Source organism: Polyodon spathula, chromosome 8 (genome assembly GCF_017654505.1).
Source record: "Polyodon spathula isolate WHYD16114869_AA chromosome 8, ASM1765450v1, whole genome shotgun sequence".
Lineage (NCBI taxonomy): Eukaryota > Metazoa > Chordata > Actinopteri > Acipenseriformes > Polyodontidae > Polyodon > Polyodon spathula.
Window position 1 is genome coordinate 34440308 of NC_054541.1, and position 24341 is coordinate 34464648.

Genomic DNA, 24341 nt, shown 5'->3' on the forward strand with positions numbered 1-24341 from the left:
TGTCTGGGCCAAAAAACACAGAAACTGGACGTCTGAGGAGTGGAAGTAGGTCTTATGGACTGATGAGTCAAAATTTGAAATATTTGGGTCCAACCACCAATTATCTAAGATGCAGAGAAGGTGAGCAAATGAGTTCTGCATGTGTGGTTCCCAACGTCAAGCACGGAGGAGGCAGTGTCATGGTCTGGGGTTGCTTTGCTGGTGACACAGTTGGTGATCTTTACCAAGTCCATGGCATGCTCAACCAGCATGGCTATCATAGCATACTTCAGAGGCATACCATTCCATAAAGATTACGGCTAGTTGGGCAGTCCTTCGTTCTTCAGCAAGATAATGACCCGAAACACACCTCAAAGTTGTGCAAGAACTATGTGACGAAGAAGGAAAGTGAAGGACAACTCAATCTAATGACCTGGCCTCCTCAGTCTCCAGACCTCAATCCCATATAATTTGTATGGGACGAATTAGACAAAGGGGTCAAAGCAAAGCTACCCACAAGTGCAGAAGAGCTGGGAAGACATGTCAGGTGATTTCCTGCTGAAACTCGTTAACCGAATGCCTCGTGTTTGTGAGGCTGTTATTAAGGCAAAGGGTGGCTATTTTGAGGAATCCAAGATTTAGAGACAATTTCCAATTTTCTTGAACATTGCTTTGATACTCCTTATGTTTTGTTTTGTATATTGTAACATGTGTTTTCATTTTAAAGTATTTACAGAAACATATATGACCGAAAAAAAAACTAGTTTTCAGCAAGTGTACTCAAACTTTTGACTGGTACTGTATGTACAAATCACTCTTAGATTTTTTTAACAGTTTTTACTTCGCACTAAGTTATCTCACAAAGCTTCATACTTAAATAAATAAAGAAGTTTCAATCTAGCCAGCGTCATTTTTTTTGACATTTACACCCAAGAACACAAAAGAAAAAGACAACAAAACATTTTATGAAAAGAACACTGTGAATGCTAATTTAAAAACAAATGCAAGTCTCACAGAACACTTCTCCAGAATCTATAAAATAGTGTAAGCATCAATACAATTCTAACCACATTTTAGATAAACTTGTTCCCAACTATGAATTTACTATGAAACATCTACAGTTACTTAAAATGTCTTACAATTAATGACTTTGTGTTGTGTCACGTAATTATCAGACCAGTATGTTGCTTGTAAACATAATAAAGCCACTATGATTACTCTTTGCCTTTGCTTTACAGCGATACTGGGACCCAATGATTCTTCACAGTAGCGCCGATTCTTGTGCTGAATGCCCATCTGTAGGATATCTGTAGTGTTGTGTATTCAAAGAGGTTTGGTGCAGCTGTCTACTTGGAGCCGGTGGTTCTGGATATGGAGTCCTGTATCGAAGTGAAGCATCTATATATGCAGCAGAATAGTTAAACTCTTGAACTGGGTCCATCTGTGCCCTTTGAAAGCTTGGTGACCTTGGCATATTTCCCATGTACCGAGCATCAACCTCCTGATTCCATTGCCGCCCATGGTGCTCCGGTCTGTAGGCAGAAACCTGGTCCAGTCGCTTCCTGTTTTCTTGCATATAGTCCACTTGGGGGTACACTGGCACACCAACTAACTTTGCAGGCTGTCTTAAATAGTTGCTGGAATTTACAGAATCATACTGTGCATTTCTGTCAGCAGAGGTGACAATAATACGATTGGCCTGGGAAGAGCTGGAAAACTGATAGCTATTAATAGGGTAGGCGTTCATATGTGTCTTTTCAGGAGATAGGTCTGCAAGAGTGGGCAGCATGGTACCATATTGTCTGTCGTCAGGCCTGACATCAATGCTGTAGTTGTACTGTGCTCGAGTTGGAGAGTGACCATAACCAGGAGGAACAGAATAAGATGGAGGGGGTTTCCCATGGGACCTTTGGTCTGGACTATCAAACTGTACTATGTGCAAGCGAGATCTCTGTTGACCACCAACACTGACGTTGTTCAACATTTTTGTTGGACTAGCAGATTTCAGTGACGGATTGAACAAAGTTGACTCATTTTTTGGACTGTGTGAAGTGGACCTTTCCAGCAGTCCATCGACACGGTTTTCAAAGTCAGGTTCAGCTCCAGAAACATTATCATACTGCGATGCATTGGACCCCCTTCTAGTTTCATCAATAATCAAACCTCTAGTCTTTGGCCTCACCAAAAACATCTGTGCTTCATCACGACTGGACGAACTTGGAATTCTGTAGTTCGCAGCCATACTCCTACCATCAGCGGCAGCCTTTGCAGCTGCTTCCACAAGTTTAATTTCAGAAGGTATATTCCATCTGGGTGGAAAGTCTTTCCTTGTGCTTGAAGTAGCATTCAAGTTATGTTTAGCCGCTACATTGTTAAACTGCCTAGGGCTGTACTGACCTGAAGTTTGAGGTGCTGGTACACCATGTTGTTTATGAAGTTCTGCTTCTGAAGAACCTCGAGCACGGCCTTCATGTTTATCAGGTTTTTGTTGCTTAGCTATGGATTTTTCAATCAAGTCCTTTCTTCCACTGATAATGGAAGGTTTATCCTTGTCTCTCTCTGGAGAGGACTTTTTTCTCATGTGAGAGTGTACTTCTGACTTAGCACTATTGCTCTGCCCATTGACAATATGATTTGAGATGAGAGGCTGTGGCTCTGGTGGCATCTGCCCCAGTGGCCTCTTCGGAATTTCATCCTCTTTACCTACAAAAACAATAAATAGAGAAAAAAAATGAACACCTGGTTCGCAAACATCAGCAACAATAAAAGGTAAAAATGTCAAAACTTTACAGATACAAATACATCTCAACATTAACATATACTCTTCATGCAAGTGAATATCAATCGTTGCAGAGAAAAAACGCACCAAAAAAAAATTATAAACATGGCATCATGGTGCAATAAACACCTAGCTGGAGTACAGCACTGACATAGAAAGCATACACTAAAACTTTGAATGATTTTCATGATACACAAATTAGACCATTCTTTTTTTTTTTTTTTTGATACAATTCAATTTTCTATTGGTTACATTAAGTATTAAGTACACAGCAGTTGCCAGAAAAACTGAATCAAACCCAAAACAGATTGACAGATACGAATTTACAAAATGATAAATGTACAGTGGGGTAAAAAAAAAAAAAAGTGGGTAAAGAAACAAACTGAAATCCACAATTTTAATTATACTCCAATACAGTGAGTGCATGTATGTGTGTATGTAATGTGGCAGAGTAGGGGAGAAAAGGTGTAGCCCAGGGGTTTATGCAGGACTACACCCCCCAGAATGCCATGGGGTTAGAATTAGGACACACCCTACATAAAAGCAGGTCAAATGTTTGTAGAGAGGTCTGTGTTAAAATTGAGTTTAGAACCTAAAAAGTTTAGTTAGCGCTCCAACTTGGGAGTTAGGCTTTTGTTTTGTTCCAGTGTTTTGTTTATTTGTATTTGTTAATAAAAGTGCTAAACGAGCAGTTCTGGTGTCTGGGTCAAATATTTCAAGGGCTGGGGCACTTTACCACTGTATGCATGTATTCTTAATATATAAAAAAAGTGAAACAAGATGCAGGATATACTAATCAAATTAAGAATGTTTAAAGTCACAAGCACAACATTTAAGACATACGTGATGCATGCATGGTGCTGGCTGAGGTACTGTAACCAAAGTTTAGGACATTTTTTTAACTTAGATTTCAAAAGGAATGATTAATTTTAATGGGGCTTTTATGTTTTCCCACAAACAAACAAAAAAAAATAGTATACATTAAAAAAGGCACAGCTTGGGTTGCAAAGGCAAAATAGGAATCGTGTGGACATATGTAGGCTAGTTCTGCAGATAGTGAGCCATTTCAATTGAAGGTCATGGTCAGAGCACGACATACTGCAAAGTGACAAGCGTGCAGTTCCTCTCAAACAAAATTTGCGCACACTTTACATCAATACATAGTGCAGAGAAATTACACCTAGAAATCCACCCAGACACTAACTATACAAAACTCTCCTGCAGTAACAAAGCAGTTCCAGGCTCTGCTTTTTTTTCGATGTTGCTAGAATAGTTCTGCACTGTCTATGGTAATCCTAGGATCACTCTCACGACCTATATTGAACTATTTATTATTGCTATTTTTGGGGAGAGCAGTGAAATAAAGGAATGCCTAGATAGTAAATGTGCAATGTCCAAGCTGGCAGCAACAAATAGGCCAAATGAATGATGCAAACATGTAAAATCATACAACTACTGCCCACCAGCTGTTGTTGTACGTGGGGGTGTGACTTCCAGGCAGAGTAAGACTTTTGTAGGCTGGCAATGAATCAGGAAAGGAAGAAAATGAAAACAGAGTAAAGCAATTTAACAAAAGGTGGTATTTGACTTTAGCAGGTGATGAGGGCTTGTGTTAGGTGACTCATACATCTTATTTACACATTTTATAGAATAGCAGTCAACAACATTATATGCATCCTTTAAAGCTAAATGTTGGCTTTTTAACAGACATTAGAATATGCAACAACGTGTTACTGAATACGGTTTGGAAACTGTCTGTATTCTTCACCATAAAACGCTAGCAGGACCATCCACTTTACTTATCTTAGAAGTACAGTAACGTTTACTCCCCAATATGTGAGTAACTTCCACATACAGTATGCTATAGCAGAGACTACCAATAAAAAATATAATGATGTTGCATCTTTTATTGGATCACAACAATTCTTCACAAAATATCAGTCAAACCTCTGAAGATGTAACCTAGAACTGAGGTCCAGTAAGATTAAAATTAAAAGCATATTTAAGAAATTTGACTGTTAAATATCTTGTTTTGAAACAAAAAAAGCTAGAAAACTAATACACCATGCTCTGTAAAACCATTTGTGTTTAATTAGGCATCTCTCAGCAAATTAAAATACAACTGTGTATAAGGACAAACACTGGTACCATGTACTGGAGTTATGGCAAGATACTTCCTGGATTTATTTGTAGATAACTTTGTCATCACCCTTTCAGAATGCATAAATTAGCAAAGTTGTACAACTGAGAAGAATAATTCTAAATTGCATTTGTTCAGAAACCAGCTGGCAAATTAAATCTATTTATTTTATGGACCCCATCTGCTTTTTTTTATATTTATTTATTTTTCCACCCGTGAAGGACAGGACTGACGTTCCTACACAATGTTTCAGAATTGATTAGGCTTGATAAAAAGATACCAGAGCTGTTTCATAGCCTGCAAGTGAATCCACAAACTGAGTTACATAAATCTCCAGCTTAGCTCTTCCTAGCTTATAGCATAAACATGCATGATTTTTCCACTGACCTACATTGTAACTGAGGGTCTAATTTTTTTCTCTGATTGCAAAGGCAGATAACAATGTAGTTCTGAGTGATCTGATATAATCTTGCTGGACTGGATCCAGAATTGATCTGCTCCACATGGAAAGAAAGGACAGTACCATCGGCTACTTATGTTTTCTGAATTTAGTTGCGCTTCCTTGTGTGTCAATTTTAAAATGTATACAGTTGTTGCAGTAACTGTCAGTAGATTACAATGAAATGCAATCCACATTATGAATTAGTAATTTAGCATCCAAAGCGACTTCGAGACTAGAGGGTGAACTATGCATCACAACTGCTGCTGCCGAGTCACTTACAATAGGACCTCGGTTTTACGTCTCAGTTTTAAGTGACTTGCTCAGGGTCACACACAGTGAGTCAGTGGCAGAGCTGGGAAACTCCTGGTAACACTAAACACTGGACTACCAAGCCTCGTAACATAACTTTTTCTACAGGAGTCAGCAGTATCTAGTAGCAAAAACACATGTAGAGTTACTGTTTTATGTAGGAGTGTCTGTTCAGACTTGAAAGTAAAAAAATAAATAAAAAAGTATCTCAGTAGAACTATAGTACAAACACACAAAAAGGCTATTTCTTACCTGGTGGTGGCAGTTCTAACTTTGACCGTTTTAGCTCTGACATGAAGTTCTGAAGCTGATCTATCACAAAGTCATCATCAAAAAAAAAATCTTTGGACAGTGTTTCCTGAAGGAACTCCACTAGCTCTTCCATTGACAGCTTCATCAGGTGCTCTTAAGAGAAAAACACAATCGATGAAATGAAAGCTTGTATTTTTTCTCCTTTTTTTTGCCAAAGGAACAAGTAAATTTAAAAGGTAAGGAATTACTGTCTACCACCACAATTGGTTGCAAATTACTGGTATTGTATCTAACAAAATAAGTCCAATTGCCTTTACAGATACATTTTACAAGTAGAGCCTGATAACCTGGTATATATAGCATAGTTAAATTAAAATAAATCCCTACTTCATTTTATTACTGGTCTGATTAAAATGCATTTTATATTTGGTAACAATCTTACTTTTGTGGAGTTTAAGGATAGTGTAAGACATAGCTGTAAGGATTTTCTCTCCTTCTAGTATGTAGATATCCCATATCCTTAGAGTTAAAGTAAAGGGAGTCTGTAAGACAGAAAACCTGATAAAACAACAACAACAATAATGTTCTATGATTTAGTTACAGTAATCACATTTTGTATAATATGTACCAAAGCTATCCTGCTCATAAGACAATCCAGTATCAGCAATCAGTTTTCACTTGATTTCCAAATGCATTTGCTAAAAAAAGATTGTAAAACCAGAGTTTAGAACATTTTATTTTTAATATCACAAAATCTATGCCTTAATTCATGCATTCCATACACACACTCACTTTTGTGAATACAGTATTTGTGTGTGCGCTTTACAGAAGTCACTTAACCACTCTGCTTAATTCCCCATTTTCTGTGAGGAACTCACAGGTCTCAGAGATGTGGCAAAATAAGTAGTTGTAATAACCAAACCTAGCCTTGTTGTGGGGAAGACAGACTAGAATTAAAATGAATTCCCCAAGCCACCCACCACTATATTCAAGAAGGACTGAACAGTACATTTTGCTAGCACATTTCCAGTACTGACTCACTTACAATAAACCCCTGAGATGCGCCATACAGGATTCTACATAGTTACATTTTTTTATTTTAAATAGAAAAAAAAAAAAAAAAAAAAAAAAACAGAAAACCTACTCTATCAAGGAAACACTGAAAGAACCATTTCATGGTGTAAAGGTTGGTGAAAACTTCTTGGTTGTCCTGTGAAAATAAGCACAGTGAAATGCAGAAAACCTGCTTCTGCCCCTGCACTTATGAGAAAACAACAACAAAAAACTGCAGATAACAGGCATCTATAGGGTTAAAATGTTAACTACAGAACACAAACACTAGCAGGCTACAAGAAGCAAGCCCTTAGAGGGATTAAACATTTTATTGATTCCTGATGTTCCTTTATCTTGTTTTGTATATAAATAGGTTTGTGAGCTTCAATGTAACTCCATTTTTATTTTGTATTCCATGATAAGGCAGGAATTAGTAAATTGTGCTTTGCCAGTTTACTTAAATGCAAATCAGATTACATAAAAGTTTGTTGGTTTGATGGCACTTACTGTACCACACATTCACTGTAACACTGAACTTACACACCACCTAGTTAAGGTGTAAGTAGCACATACATAGTCTTTTCAGTGGCAGTGTCTCTGTGCAAAACACATGATTCAGACTCTTACCAAGTGTTGCTTAAGTTTAGGCATCATCTTCTTCAAAATCCTGTCATGGTGTTCTTGAAACCTCAGGAGCTTTGGAAATCCAGGAACAAAAAACCCTGAATTTGGACATTTCTTTTTAGTTAGGTATCATAAAAATCTAAATGCCATTTAAGATTATGACAGATCCCTTTTTTTCATAAATACAGTACTAAAAAATGAAATGTTCCTATATTTAATTTTATTACAATACAGTATGTGCTATAGAAAAATAAAATCCAACAGTTTTGAAACATGTGTCATTTGACTTGACAGCTTTTGGAAAATAAAATAAAATAAATAAATTCTAGTGGTAATAGAAAGCATATTGGGATACAGTCAGAGATAAAAGCGAATTCCATTGAGGATTATGGCATTATCAGATATAATGGATGCTTATGACATCACAAAAGATTAAAGTATGAGATAATTAACTTCTGTATTGTACTGGATCATCATTTTCCTTTGTGATTATCCAGGCTATCCACAACTTTACTGTTTTCCAAACAGCCCCCTATTGACCATTCATGTGAAATTTAATTACTGCTTTCCGTACAGAACTGTAAATATTAAAAATATAAAAATGTTTCCGGAGGTTTCCTTGTTGGGATTGTCAATTACCTAAACAAAATGATTTTACAAACACCCTCTTGACCCAATTAGACCCCATTCACACTACTGTGCTGGCCCAGGGCAACCCTGTTCACATTTGCAGAGCTACCGGGATATACAGTAATCCTTGATTTGTAGCAGATGTTTCTTATTAACATATATTTTTGATATTAAAAAAACATTTAGACGTAATGTTATGGTGTGACGGTCCAAGCTTATCCCCACCCACAATGACATTATTCTCTCAAGAACACGGGAAACAGCAACTTGCTAGTGTTGACAGGTACAAATTTTTATTTTCGTAACAAATACTTCAGACTGCAAATGACTACCATTACTGACATTCACAAGACAAGCTCACAGCTGCCCACCTAATACTAGTACGACTGCTCCCTCCTAAGGAAAGACACAGCATTAAATACATTACACATGCTTCTTCTCATTTATACATATTTGTTTAACCTGCATGATCACTGTCTTTGTTTACAAACACGACCATTAAACTATTCTGTTGTTTATTTGTTATTATTAGCATTGTCTTTATTATTCTCTAGTCCCTAAACATTACCAGTAAAGACACTGTACTCAACAACATGCATGATACATAATAAACCACGGCTCTATCGCCAGCAGAATAACATTAACACTAATAATCACAATAACAGGCATTGAAATATTACAGTGCGGGTCTCGCCCTCACATGGTGCATCAACGACCTTAATATTTGTGGATGAGAACAGTACTTTGTGTGTATGTAAAAGCAAGCAACTAAAGAAATATCTGCATTTTAATGTAAAGATGCACGCTTCTGTAGCTATGTATAATGATGAGTGCAAATTAAACAATGGCAGCTGAATATGCCAAGTCGCCAGCATTACTGATCATTATTGAGAGCCACAATCCTGCAGTTTTTATATGTAATGCTTAGTTACTACACAGGAAGAAAAGGTAATTGTAACAAGTTAAGCATAATTATAAATGCACTGCAGCTCATATATCATGTAAAAGAAACAACCTGAACGTTAACCCTCTAGATTTAAAAAAATAATAATAATAACAACATTTTTATAAATTAAAGTTGTATAGTGTAGAAAATTACCATTCAATATTGATCCACTGCCGTTTTGGCTCGCAGAGCATTCAGCTTTCTATTTACCCTTCGTGCATGCAAGAGTATGGGAGCGTCTACTGAGCTATGCAACCACATTGGTCATGTGATTCGAAAAGGCTGGCCCTAGTCTGCTTTGCATACATATGTAAAGGCTGGCCCTGGTCATTCACACACAGATTGAGTTTATACATAGGCTATACAGCGTAGTAGCTTTCTCTAGTGGTTTGGATATATTTTAACATAATACATTAACTGTCTCTACTCACTTTAACTATAAAATACCTGTCTACTCATGTCATGCCACCAGATGAAAGGGAACATTTGTGCTTTCATAGAGATGATGTACCAGTTTTGTTGCTGTTGTACACAAAAACATAATGAAAGCAATGAATCTAGTCACATGTTTTACCTCTCAAATTGCTAAATGATATAAACCCTGTGCCATCTTTTATTTCACCTTGTCCACAGACATTTTTAATATCACAAAGCAGACGTGAAAACGATCTTGCGACATATCAAACAATACAAATAGAAAACACTGCTTAGTCAGCCGACTCCTCCTTAATCACCTCCTGCTTTAGTGCAGGAAATACCAGTACATTTACCTTCTACTATGTTATTTGGGAAACAGTTAAAAATGAGTACGTTGAAAGGACAGAACTTTTTTGCAAATTACATTTTCTTGACTTGCATCTCAACCGCAAACTGCGAAAAAGTTCACATTCCAAAGCAAATGCCAAAGCATTTTAAAAGGAACCATTTTCTCAAATCGATTAGAGGTTAAGTGTCAGCTTTACGACAGCACTAAAATCAGCACTGGTTGCAATTTCACAAGTTGACTAAGTGAAGTGGAAGTTCAAAACACTTACCGTGCATTACATGTTTTTGACCAGACAGAAGTTTCACAAGGGCCCAGAAGGCATCCTCTTCATTCATATAGATGAGCAGCAAAGCTGTGATTTGGCTCATTCCCTGGCAATATCCCACTTCCTATATTGCAAACAGGGAGAGAATATTAATTCTAATAATAAATATCAAATAAACCTTCACATGCAGTTCAAAATACAGTGAAACCTGGATAAACCAGTTGCAAAAGGCACTGAACAGGTTTACTTAAAAAGGTAAAATAAATAAAGTGTCATTCCCTCACCGTTATCATTCATGGCATTTGTGTTTTTTTTAATTCTTGTTTTGTTTCTGATCACATCCTTGAAAAACTTATTTAAAAAAAAAAAAGTTTGAACTCTGCATGGTTCATAGCAATAAGTTTCCTATTAAAAGACCATTACAAGATTATTCAGTCAGTTACCAACAAGGACTTTTTACATCAGACTAAACGTAAGACAGATTTGATGATTTTGATAATTAGCCTCATCTACACCTCTGTGTGCTTCCCTGCTGACAACTGCAAAAGTGATGCACTAGTTGATAGCAAATAGCTGCTACAGGGAAGAAACTAGAAGCCTCTTTCAGTGACCTTGAGAGAAAATATTGCTATGAATCATGCTGAGCTCAAACCTTTTAAAAATATGTTTCAAGGATTAAAGAAAAACAGAAATAAAACAAGCTTTAGAAACCAAATAACAAATGGTACAGGGGTAAGAAATATTTAAATTTGTAGACCTCATTTATTCTATATTGCTTGTTATTTAAAGGTGCCTTTGTAACATGTTGTCAAAAAAGTTAATTCTAGGTAACGATACATTTTGCAAGTGAGTTAAGGGTGACCATATTGTGCTGTAAAATTATTATTTAACATTATTTCTACATGCAACAATACTTATAGAATATTTTGCTAAAGCACATTTTTGTACCACGGACAAATGTGCAAGTGACCTAGTAAGGATTTAAAGATGAAGTTGTTCCCTTTTTTTTTCTTTTAATACATTTGGTCCTTGTTTTATCATGAACTGTATGCAATACTTTAGACTTATTCAACATTTTCAAAATTCTGGTTACAATATTGCAAGTACCCACCTGGGTCTAAATCAATACCTTCAAACCTAAAATTTGTTAAGCCAGACCAGAAAGTATGTTATTAGTACTATGAAGTGTTTTTAGATAGCAATCACAAGAACCCACCCACACAAACAAAAACATAATTAACTACATCAATGGAACGTACGTGCTGGGATAGATGTGGAGCCTTTCATTGGCAGCAACCCAAAGATTATTTTGGCTGAGAAAAACATATCTTTTTTTTATTTAAATTTCTCCATAAAAAAACAGTAGGCTTTTAAAGTCTTAATAAATCATAGTCATTAAATATTTAAAGATAATACAGGATTACCAGATGCTCTAACATGTCACTTACTGTGTTATACATGGAATATGCAGTTAAAACATGGAATAACGCTTGTTGCCTGTGAAGAAAGGAATGGAAATTAAGTAGCTGTATAAAAGTCAACATCTGACGCAAAAAAAACCCCAAAAAAGTGTCAAACAGTAAAGTTTTAAATATATTTTCAATTAAGGTTTGCTGACCAACAATAGCTCCCACCTAATGTCTTCAAACAAAAAATATGAAGATAACAATCACTACGGCAACAACCTTGCTGCGTTATTTCTATTTTAGGGCCTTGCTATGTTGCAACATTGTGTGTATCAAGTGTTATTCCTCTCTGAAAATGTACTTCAAAAAGTGTTGCTACTCAGAATAGTAGTACATACCAGTTCAGTATAATAAAAATATTTAAATACAGTATGAGTGGTATTTTACACCAGCCCTCCTAAAAAAAAAAAAAAGTGTTTTTGTACACACACACACATATATATATATACACACACACACGAGTAATCCCTCACCAACCGTGTATTTGCCAACCGCGGAATTCATGTATACACGGTTTTCCTTTTGTATACCAAATTGGCCAACCCTGGCATCTGTGTATATGCGGTTTTGCATGGAAACATACGACACATCTGCATCTGCTTCCATGGCATCTTGTGTATTCTTCCGTGATCCCATGTCGCAAGCATCTCCCCCTACCAGTACCAGAATCACCTCTCGCGCTGTCTCGTGTACTAGTCATAGTAGTATGTGCATGCGGTCTCGTTGCTCCATGTTAACTTAGCGTAATTGTCATCAGTCAACAACACCCTGGCCTTCAACTCTAAGGATTTTAGGTAAATAAAACATTACTTTTTATTATGTTATAATTTTATTACTTTTTACATGTTACATTACCCAGTATGTTTTAGTATTTGCACTGGTTTTATGTTACTGTGTTTTTCATTTGTGTTTAGTGAAGGAAAATGCAACTTGGATAGGCTTTGATAAATGTAACTGCTGCCGTGGAGAACCTAACCCCCTATTTTCCCATAAGCTCTAGTATTTACCAACTGCGGTTTTGCCAACCACGGGGGTTTTCTAGATCGTAAACCCTGCGGTTGGCGAGGGATTACTGTATATATATATATATATATATATATATATATATATATATATATATATATATATATAATATAATTATTTATAAAATGTAAATAAATAAACCAGACAAGACAACTTACTTTACATCATATCTATCCCTGAACATTATATGGTCCCTGTACGTACGGTTCACATCGAGATCAATCTGCCTGATATCTGGTGAAAGCACTCTTGCCCTCTGTTTTAGTTTCTAAAAACAAAACAAAAAAAACAAAAACAAAATAGAAGTATTAGGCAGATACAATACTGGCTGCATAGCTGATGACATCCAACGAGGTAAAGCAATCCTAAGAGTTAAACACACCAAGACTATTTTCTCATTTAGATACAAGTAATTCATATTACGCTGACGTTTATATTCACATTAATTCACTGATAACTTGTAGACACTATGGCTTCAGACTTATGCTACTGTATGACTTGTATGTTTCATGATTGACTTACCTCGTAAAAACCTTTCTTCTCAGCTTTAATTTTTGGTATATCAAGAAGCAAACCCCATATCTCTCCTCGAAGCTGAATTGGGATTCCCTTATATATTCTTCTCATAAGCTGAAAAAAGAAAATTAGATGTATAGAGGATACACCATGAATGTAAGTGTACTGTAATTATTATACATGCCCCTGCTTGTTGTTTGTAATTTTAACACAATCACTACTGTTTTGATATTTTTAAAAGCAGATGGGGAATAAACCCCAAAAATACCCTCAGTGGTGTTTAAGACAAGAGTTTATAACATCTTGTGTTTGCATCCACTTTAGCGATTACTTCAGCAACAATACTGATACACTGATTTATTATGATCCATTAAATGTCATTTTTCATTTAACTCAATGACTGATAATCTATTCTACAGTCTGGTGTCAATAACTTTCACTTTGTACTACAATGTACAAAGTTTAAAAAACCAAATCAAGTGTTAAAGTTCAACAGATGCAGTTTCTTATCTCCAAGTTAATCGTCCACAAAAAAGCATTACTGCAATTTGGCATTTATAATAAAGGTCTTGGTGGGGTTTTATGAACTTAAACCGTTTTTCCACGAATGCCTTTGATATTCCAGGTGACACCACCCAACTTTGTCAGTAACATTTAGAAAACGAGAAAAAATATAATTCGCATACTGATGTCTACTTCTACAGTGTGATTATAACGCAGTGGTGATCCACTGAATAGCAGATTGTGTCATGAAAAAATATTTTGTAAAATTGGTATGGCTTACAGATGTTCTTATCTCCACATTTAAAAAAAAAAAAAAAAAAAAAAGAATGAAAAAAATCAAATCCAGCAATTATGCTAATTCCACTGATGTGGAAAAGGGAAATATCCTTTCAATGAAACTAAACAGATAATACCAACTTGCTGAAATAGCATTGCTGCTGTCACAATGATGACATTCCTTTGGTGTGCAATTAAAATAAACTGATTAGAAAAGATATACTGTTAGTTAATTAGTGAACTGAAAAAGAAACAATGCACGACATTTGTATTCCATGTCTAAGGGGCAGCTAGCAACAGTAATTTTTACAGATTTGCATTATAACCACAAGGCATTTCAACAACGTGCATTCACTGTGGGTATAACAACTGTTAGGTATACTGACTATGAAATACAACTCTGAATACATTGTACAGTGATTAACACTTCTCATGAGACATTACTGCTTAATAACAATGACATCACAGTAACAATGTTGAATGCTTAGATAAGAAAAATAAGCAAAGAGCATATAGCCTTGACTTGTATATTGCAAAAATAATTAACTGATACAAGGAGAAAAGGAAACACTATATATTATGTTTACTGTTTTGTTTAGTTTTTCATGAATGCAAAGCCTACTTTGTTTTCTACATTAGGAGGTTCAGAAAGGAAAAGTCAGTACCCATTTTTCACCAACACAACTTCAGAAATAAAGCAATTGCCACACATCAGTGAGCTGACAATGTTTAAAATGTGAAGAGCAGAATGAGAAATAGGTGTCTGAAACCCTACTTGACACATTTTAGAGATGTACTGTACAAGTGCAGAAAAAAAGTTTCAATGCACACTTACTGGTGGGAAAAGGAGACTCAGTTACCTTTTCACTGTTCTTGTATTTATCCCAGCTCTTCATCATTTTCAACCATTTTGTAGTTCTCTCAACTTCTTGAAGTTTTTGCTGCCAACAACAAAAAAAAGAGTTTAGTAAATGCATCTAAATATTAAAATTGCCAATTAAATGAGTCACTCACCATTTTCCCATTAATTAACATTTGACTCAACAAAAATATTCAGGAACTTTTGCATATAGTACAAAAAAAAAGAAATCACACAAAATCTCTACATGCCTGTATAAACAGTTATATGACCAAGTGTACCTTTTTTTTAATTATTTGAAGTGGATATTAAGGTCACCGATGTAATTATTATTTCAATTCAAAAGTAATGTGTACTTACAGCTTTAAAACAAGTATGATTAATTAGGTGCTTACACAAAATGTTGGCCTTAAGCTGACCTTAAGCTCTCATCAACCATTTTCAATTATCTGGAAACATAAATCACTGTTGGTTTAACTCTCATCTGCTCTGCTATGCTGTACCGTCAACAGGAGTGGAAGGGTGTTAGCAATAATTAGCACAATCATTGCAAGGTATGCAATAATGTGCATGGTTTTGTGATATTTTAGTTTCTTATAACAAGCTTTTATTTCCTTGTGTTAAATTTAAGCACAGAAGTAAAACCGTACGGAGCAATATCTACATATACAGTAGGAGTGGTCACTGTAGTCGTTTTTATTTACCTTCTCTTCCACTGAATCATATGACGGAAGCTCATTCGCTCTGTTAAAGAAAGAAGCAGCTGTATGAGCCTGTAAAAACAACCGAGGTAAACACAAATATGGAACTCCCTTTCCTTTTTATTTATTTATCAAATCACACACTACCCCCTGTGGTTATCTTTGGGGCATCCCAACATAATAAATATAACTTGGTTCATTTGACCCTTTGGGACCTCAAGGACTACCTGTTTAGCATACATTTCGTTCACATGAGTCATAGTGTTACACATGCAGTGAATTCAAATAAACAGAATGAATAAATACACACACAAATACATGGTTAAAAAAGGAAAGCTATCCAATTCACTAGATAGCACAAGAATAAAAATGTTTCAATTGTTTTTAGTATGCACCAGTTTAGTTGCTTATCATATTGTTGGGAACGTACCAAATAATTTTAAAGCCAGCTATTCTAGAGAGATTCAGATTATTTGGCGTTTGTTATTTGTGAACAACAATAATGTTAATTTTCAGATCAACAATCTTGAATTGGACTTTTTTAAATCAATAATGACATTTCAAAACCTTTGATATTTGGTGCTGTATTACAGTAATACTAAAAGCCACTTTGTAGTATAGCCGTTCTTATTGACATCTTTGTATATAGCAAGGGAATTCAGCCCCCAGTCTTAAACAGGAAATAACTGACTAGTTACTATAAGCACCAGAATAACTAATTAAAATAGTTTCGTGCTACAGCTGCTTCTCAATTGAGCAGCCTGAATGCTCCCCAACACTACATGCTCTGAACACAATCTGATTAAATCTGTCTGGCTTTCATAGGTAATCTCAGCTGCCTGCACCTCTGAAGCCTGATTGCTTTACCATTCAAGTAGCAGTCCTAAATATTTGCTGTAGCATATCTATTTGTCAAATTGTATTTAAAAAACAAACAAAAAAAAAACAAAACAAAAACACAAACACAACATCGGTTAGGTCCACAGACTGCTACTGGCACTAATCTTGGACTTTCTAATGTTACCTTAGTCCAAAATGAGTATTAATTGGACTTGTAATATTTAGATTAAAAAAAAAAAAAAATTTTTTATAAAATAAATATTAATTATAATATAATATATATATATATTATATATATATATATCTAATAGATATATCTATATATCTCTATGAGATATATATATAATATATATATCTATATATATATTATATCTATACTTTCTCTTGTGAACAGTCTTTCTCCATTCACTGTTTTGAACTGACTTTACTGTTGACAGATCTGAGGTATGTAATCATTAGGGGCATGACCAGTGAGGCTGGTGATGTGAACCATGCCCATATTGAAAAAGTACAAATGAAACACAGCTGAGGTCATGAATGGGAATTGTCTCACTCCAACTGGCTGAAAGCTCATCCGCAGTATTGTCATGATGTTGACAATTACAGACACATGTAACGCCAAGAAATAAGTATTGACGAAATTGTCACAAAATTAAAATCAGATATTATAAACAGTCACTACAGCACACTATTGATTAGTATTGTGTAGAATAACTGGGTTGTGTTTCAGCTGTTCACAAATTAAGGTGGTTAGCAACTGCAACCTTAGATGTATTATATTTATATTATACAAACATTTGATCTATTACAGTATTATTCAAAATATAAGACCCACAGCCATTGTTTTATATAATAATTAAAGTTATATTACACATTTGACCAGCTAATTAACTTGGAGTAGTTAGAAGACCATAAGGAAAGCAGAAAGCATAGAACTCTCGCACAGGGAGCCATACCATGATTTTGTTACTAAACTGATTCATAGTCAGTTCCAATTATAACAGGCCACACTGTCTATATGTGGTAATTAAAACATTTTATCTGACAAAAATACATCCATTCATGACTCTATTTAAAAGGTATACTTGTGAATTTCATCTTGTTCTAATACCAAATTTATACTGCAAAGGTTTCCATTTGCAGGCTATAATCCAATGGGATTTTAAACAAAAGTCAAAGATTGACATGACATAAAATAAATATGTCCAATTTCCATTTGAATATGGATGCTCATTGGGTAGCTTCCTCAATCACAGCAATACAGAGACCAATTTCTTCTAGCCTGCAACCCAAACTGACAGACTCGCATTTAAACCTGCTCTGTCTTCTGCCAATGTTAACAGACAGTAGTGACGTGAAACGGCTTTCGACACAATCCTTTTGGCTGAAGGAAAGAGGCCTTCAATGGTTTCGTGCTCATTTTATAACAGTGGTGTAAGGTTGCTTTCATAAATAAAACTTGACAAATCTTACTGTAAAAATCCAAATCTGTCTGTGACTTTGTAGAGATGGTAGTTGGCATCCTCCCAGGGTTCCACAGTTGCTCCATCTTTTCCCTGAAAAAAAAATCAATTGAAGCATATTATAGATAGATAGATAGACAGATAGATAGATAGATAGATAGATACAGATAGATAATGCACATATTAATTCTTCTATGTTACTAGTATGCTATTTTTAATTTTTTCTTTTTTTTTTTTTTTTTTTTTTTTTTTTTTTTACCAAATACAGACGATGATGACAACTGATATGTGAAGTATTTGACAGATTCCCGTGCCTCACGAATTCCATTAATCAGTTGTCTTTCACTGTTATTTTTGCTGGCAATCCCAAAGAGAGCATTAAGCTTAAATTCTGGAGGAATTTAAAATCAGTTTGCTTTTCATTTTTTATAGAATGGTACAAAATGCATCTTATTTCAATAAAGTTTTACAGTGTGTCATACCTAATATATATATATATATATATATATATATATATATATATATATATATATATATATATATATATATATATATATATATAGTTATATAAGTAAGTAAAGTTTAAGAGTTAAAAAGCACAGGCTTGCCTATAGCATCTAATTCAGGTATTTAAATCAAGTTTAGATGCAAACAAATTGTTTAGTCAAACATTTTTTCCTTATTCACGTCAAACCACAAAACCTCCAAAAAACAAAAAGACCCATGTATAGATAAGCAGCAATGACTTCTTGCAAATCCAGCTGTCCAATTTACTTCCAACTAAAATGAATAATGAATTACTGCAATGGATTAAAATGATGAAACAAAGTATTTACAATACATAAAATAAGGAATTGTTTATTGAATGGTCAGGAAGCAGCTACTGTACCTGCTATACTGAAGAAAACTAGCAGCACCAAGTAAAGAATGCTCTGCAGACCACAGACAAAATTCCACAGCAATTAAAGGAATGAGATTACATCTGCCGACATTGGTTGAGTTTTTCAATCCAAGGTTTTAAAAATCTGTAGCTAGCTGAGACACAGCCAGACAGGTCTAACAGAGAACGATAGCATCACTACAAACAGATATCTACACAGTAGTGTGCTACTGCTGCTAGATCTCAGATTCATACCTAGGAAACCATCTGGCCAGGTTTGGTTTTTTTTTCTAAGCAGAGTGCAACACACAGCACAAAGCTGAAAACACTGCATTGTGAACACTGTAAAATTACAGGATTATCCAAAACAACAAAATGAAGGGCTCAGAAAGTTTCAGATTTTTGCACATCAGCGTAATAATGACAGCACATTAAATTAATTTGCAGTACCCAACTAATGTTCCTTAAGATTAACTGTTTTGTTGTTTTTTTTTTTTTTTTTTTTTGTACCACAATAAAAACGACCTTCTTCAGAAACTCTTTACAGAATATCTGAAAGAATTTGGAATACCACATATGAAGCTTGTAATATAATACACAGCAAAAATAAACCATGGCAAAGAAACAAAGAGACAACGGTTAGTATAGTACTGTAAAACATTTGACTGAAATGTTTTAATCCAAGGGCAGTCTCTCTGTAATGTTACTTAGCGCTCAGTTAGTAAATCCAAAATGATTCAAATACACTTCAGATACTTGGTATCACTTTCCAGACTGAGAATAACACACACTATAATAACTCTCCCAATGTCCAATTTTACAAGTTTACACCTTCCTATACTGTACAGTACTATATATCCCGTTCTATTTAAGTCACAGGAAATATCAGTCATAATACATAAAACGAATGAGTAACAGGAAAAAAGCCAATAGATTAGGACTAATCAGTTTCAAAGCAATGTGAAAATGGACTGAAACCAGACTTCTTCCTTGCTTCAACAGCAGCAATAAAAGGAGCACTGACTGTACATATTTTTAGAAAGATGAGAATTCCAATCTTTGTTATCTTTATCATTTTTTTCAGTGAATTGTATTCACAGATATATTTAACAAAATAAAAGCATTCCTAAGGGCATAATGACGTATCAAACTGAATAGTTTCGAAAGGTATTGACCCTTACCTTGTCGTATTTGGATACTATTTCATCTCTTTCCTGGGCAAGCTTAATCGCAGCATTCTGTTCTGCATCGGAATCTGTAGGATTTGCAGAAACGGGAGAAGTTAGCTTCACCATTCTTCATTTATTCTTCACGTCAGCATGGTTACCTCCAATAGTTTCATACTGTATGAAGTAAGCTTCCAGTGCTTAGGTAAGCAACTTCCTCTTGCACATGGCCATGTCTGTACACAATGACTCAAGCACGCAGCCTCTCCCAGTCTCTATACAGCTTGGAAACAAAAACACTCATTCCACTATGAAAAAGGGAACAAAAAGGTATTGCACTTGCAAATAAAAAGTGAAAATAAATGCAATTGTGTGACGCAATGACTTCTTTCACACTGAGACAGTATACAGGGGACTGTACTATACTGCTACTCAGTTTTCTTAACATGATAAATGCATTTGTATTTCTTTAACATTACATTTTATTTATTTGATGGATCAAAAAAAATATATATATTCTGAACTATTTAAATAATTAGTACAGTCCATCAGACAAAGCATTGTAAATGTGCTGACTGCTCTTCTTTATGCAGGCTTTTTCAATCCCACATCCCATCAGCTGGAGTATGATTTAGTATTAATTATCACTGAAAGCATCTTTTAAAAAAAGCTCCAACACAGCTACTGTAACTATGTGGGGCTTGCAATTCTGACTGCTTACTGTAAATCAGGGCACTGGGAATTGAAATGTCAGTTCTTACCTATCTTTATAGCCTACAGTTTGCCTTCACAAATGGATCAGCACAAAAGGTTAAAGGCCTGCTACAATAATACTGTTGCTTAGACAAGTTTTACAGCATTTTCTAACACAAGATGTATGAATGTGCATGAATACCAATCCCAAGCTTTAAATCACTTTGAATTTTACACAGACCTTAAAAAAAAAAATAAAAAAAATAATGAGGGGCTAGATTTATTGAACATTTCAGCAGCAAAGTGAATGGAAGTGCTTGCAATAGTATTTCATGTTTAGAATTTTATATTAAAAAAGCATGCTTCAAATCAATTCTGTGGCGTTTCATAATGAAAACAAAACAACAACAAAAAAACACTGAATCCTGTATGGCAGGAACTGCCTTGGAAGCATAGTAGCTTTGTCTAGCAACTCAGCGGTAAGACAACAACCTTTTAGAAAAAAAAAAAAAAAGTTGATTGGATGTTGATTAAAACCTATAATACACTTCTCTACAGAGTGGAATTTTGAGAGGGCAAGCAAATAAAAAAAAAAAAAAAATGCAAATCTTCTGTGAAAAAAAACGTTGTTTATTACTAAAGTTCATGTGGAAAGGACTTTCGAAAGCTATATATATATATATAATATATATATATATCTATATATATATATATATATATATATATATATATATATATATATATATATATATATATATATACTGGAGGTGATATAGTGACCTCCATGTCATACCCTGTATACAGTACGGGATACTCCGATTCTGAGGTTAAGAATGGAAGTTTGTGTAAAAATTTGTAACATTGTAGTACCAGAAAAAAACAAACAAACAAACAAAAACAATAACACTGTAGCACAAATCTACAAACCGATATTAATACAGTATACTGGGACATTTTGCAATATTTCTGAAATATTAATATCAAACTACAAAAAACACTCAGTATAACTGTTTCATTTCCTCTGCAGGCCCAGTGGTGCAGATAAAGAACTCAATTAAAATCACAATTAACATAATTTCTTCCTTTCCCCTCCCTTCACTGTTCTTCACATATTATGCCAAAATGTTTGCACAGCACATTCGATCTGCAGCAGTCTTTTTCTTCCTTTTATGGTGTGGAGTTTCTTATTCCAGATAATAAACCATTTCCTTAATAACTCACAGAACTGAACATACCAGTTAGTTTTCCAGATTATTAGACTGCAGAACAATTTAATATTAAACATAATAAGCAGTATTTTTTTTTTTTTTACTAAATACATATTCAACAGGATAAAACTTTAGGTCTCTACAGTAAAGCGGGCGCAGTATTTAACTGCCAACCATAACAACTGCTAGTTTACAGAAGAAAAACACACTCTGAACATGTAAAAAGACAGATGTGTTAAAGTACATTAGTAGACCTGGGCACGTTAGAGTGTACTGTTGAAGCTGAACATATTCAGTTAAACTGTCCAGCGCCAAACCCAAATAGGAACAAAATCAGCTTAACAAAATAAAATCTTCTTACCCCTGTTTAAGCTTTCCTGGCGCTCCTCAAAGCGATTCTGAACTTTAGTCCGCATTGATAACAAACTTAACCCATTCCAAATTAAAAAAAGTGGCGATTCAGAAAACAAACTCTTAACTAATTCTCATCAGTGCTGACCCTCATGCCAGGGTTCTTATCAAACTGATGTGCTGAACAGTGAAAAACAAGATGTTTGAAGGAGGATGTACAAAGAAGATATTTGTTTACAGAAACAAGACCTTCAGACTACTCCCTGTCCAATCCTACACTCGACATTCCAGACCAATAATAAACAAGGCTCTATTGAAACAATTCCAAAAGATATGCTTCGAGTGATGATTCTGGTATACAAGAGCAGGCCTGAGCTTGGTGAATGTTTTTATTTGTTCCATTTTTTATTTATTTATTTTTCATGGAAACAGTACCTCAATAAGCAGAAGTCGCACAAAACAATTGCATTTTTTGGTTTGTCTGCAAATGATGGAAATAAAAGAAAATCACACATTCCCTTTCTCGCTTGAAAGCATCCGGGACACTGATAAGGTCAGGCTTCAGGTATTCCCTGTAAGCCCTCTTTGTTATAACTGTGATAGAACACGAAGTAGGTTGATAGAAAGCAACAGGGAAACTCGCACAATCTTGACTTGTACTCATCTGGTGCAGGTAATGTGATAATCCAGAGAATTTAAGTTATCATTGTGATATTAGATTTGTTTAGCTTTAAAAAGAAAGTCTCTCAAATGTATATAAAGAAATAGGTGAAATGCCACTCATTTTTGGCTGTGGTTTCGTAACTAATAACAAATAAAATGTCAGTTTGTCATGGAATTTAGAATGTAGTGGTGCGTAGTGTGTTATTCATTGTGAAGCGGCTCATTAGTATGCAAGCCGTGCTATACTCTACATATACGCACGGTCAAGTGATGCTGTTTAACCAATCAGAGGTGGTTCTTTTTCCATGCTGTGTTTTTTATTTATTTATATATTTCTGCTTGCACGCATGCAGATATTCGTTTTTGGTTTTTATTTTTGATGACAATGTCCCTTTAAGTTTGTTTTGAGCTGACAATTTCTTAATTAAACTGTTATAGAAGTGTTGATTGTAAAACAAACTCACACATGTGTTACACTGTTTTGTCACTATGGCCATTTGTACAGTGTAAATAAGTGTGTGCGTGTGTGGGGGGGGGTTTGACGAATACATACCCGAACTCATAAACGAGTAAAAATATGAATACTAATAGCATGGGCACAAATACAGATAATGGCTCTATGTACCATTCCTATATATATATTTTGCAGGGCTGTAACTACACACAGTTCCCACGAAAAGACTAATTTTACCTCCTACTCCTACTTTACCTTAAATGTAGTATTTTTCGGCCTTTGGACATGGCACACCTCCCACAGACTACAAAATGACCACACACCATGAATACCTAGTACCTACACAGGCAGGGCTCGTGCCCTAACTTTTTAAAATTAGGTTTGTATAAATTATTTAATTAACAGCTGTGAGGTGCTGCTGAATTTAACCCTGAAAAGAAAGACAAGCTCACAAAACAGGATATGCATTGTGATAATGCTTGTTAAAAAAAAAATTGAAAACAGGCTGTTAATGTAAACCTGCTGTGCATGGCAATTATTTGGCCTGATGCTGACTGCGACTCCTGATGAGCATTCTGTTTCAGTACACAATCTGTTTAACTAATGGTCTGGTGACATGTTCATTAAGCTTTCAAATTTAATTACAATATTTATTAGAAATGCTGTCCAAGTAAAAAAAAACTTAAAACATGCAGAATAAAAGATAAGATGCTACAGGGGTACCAAAATGTAGAATAAAATGTGTGTCTACGACTACTTGCAAAGTTAAAATTAACAATACGTAGGCCTAAGGGCTGGTACGTGGGATACAACTGTGAAAGAGCATTCAAATCGAAATCTCTCTCTCTCATAAAGATGGCATTTTTTTTTTGTTGTTGTTTTTTTTTTTTTTTTTAAGATGTTTGGAGTAGAGTTGTGTATGGAACACAAAATAATCATCAATTAGTAAGGTGTAATGTTACTGAACACATTAGCAGAAATGTAAATAAATATGAACTTTACATCAATGACGATTATAAACACCATGTCGAGAAAATGAAATTGAGTAGCAGTGGAGTAGAGACCTTGGCTACAGAGGCAGAAGTTGTTACTG

The 24341-nt window shown here is 34.9% G+C and overlaps 1 protein-coding gene across 4 annotated transcripts in view; it reads right to left on the reverse strand.

Moving 5' to 3' along the window:
* Positions 1-744: 744 nt before the first annotated feature.
* LOC121319851 (USP6 N-terminal-like protein) overlaps positions 745-24341 on the reverse strand; it is a 41822-nt gene continuing 18225 nt past the window's right edge. The window contains exons 1-14 of one of the 4 annotated variants that reach the window (XM_041257720.1): positions 22142-22406; positions 19895-19968; positions 17844-17926; positions 15534-15573; positions 14831-14911; positions 13197-13304; positions 12833-12942; positions 11634-11682; positions 10189-10309; positions 7582-7676; positions 7046-7111; positions 6344-6443; positions 5902-6054; positions 745-2682 (exon numbers count right to left, since the gene is read on the reverse strand). In XM_041257720.1, coding sequence (XP_041113654.1) covers positions 1241-2682; positions 5902-6054; positions 6344-6443; positions 7046-7111; positions 7582-7676; positions 10189-10309; positions 11634-11682; positions 12833-12942; positions 13197-13304; positions 14831-14911; positions 15534-15573; positions 17844-17926; positions 19895-19968; positions 22142-22196 — 2577 coding nt within the window. In that variant the 5' untranslated portion in view covers positions 22197-22406 and the 3' untranslated portion in view covers positions 745-1240. Of the gene's footprint in view, positions 2683-5901; positions 6055-6343; positions 6444-7045; positions 7112-7581; positions 7677-10188; positions 10310-11633; positions 11683-12832; positions 12943-13196; positions 13305-14805; positions 14912-15533; positions 15574-17843; positions 17927-19894; positions 19969-22141; positions 22407-24341 lie in introns of those variants that run through there. The other 3 variants (XM_041257722.1, XM_041257723.1, XM_041257724.1) reach the window with 3 other exon arrangements.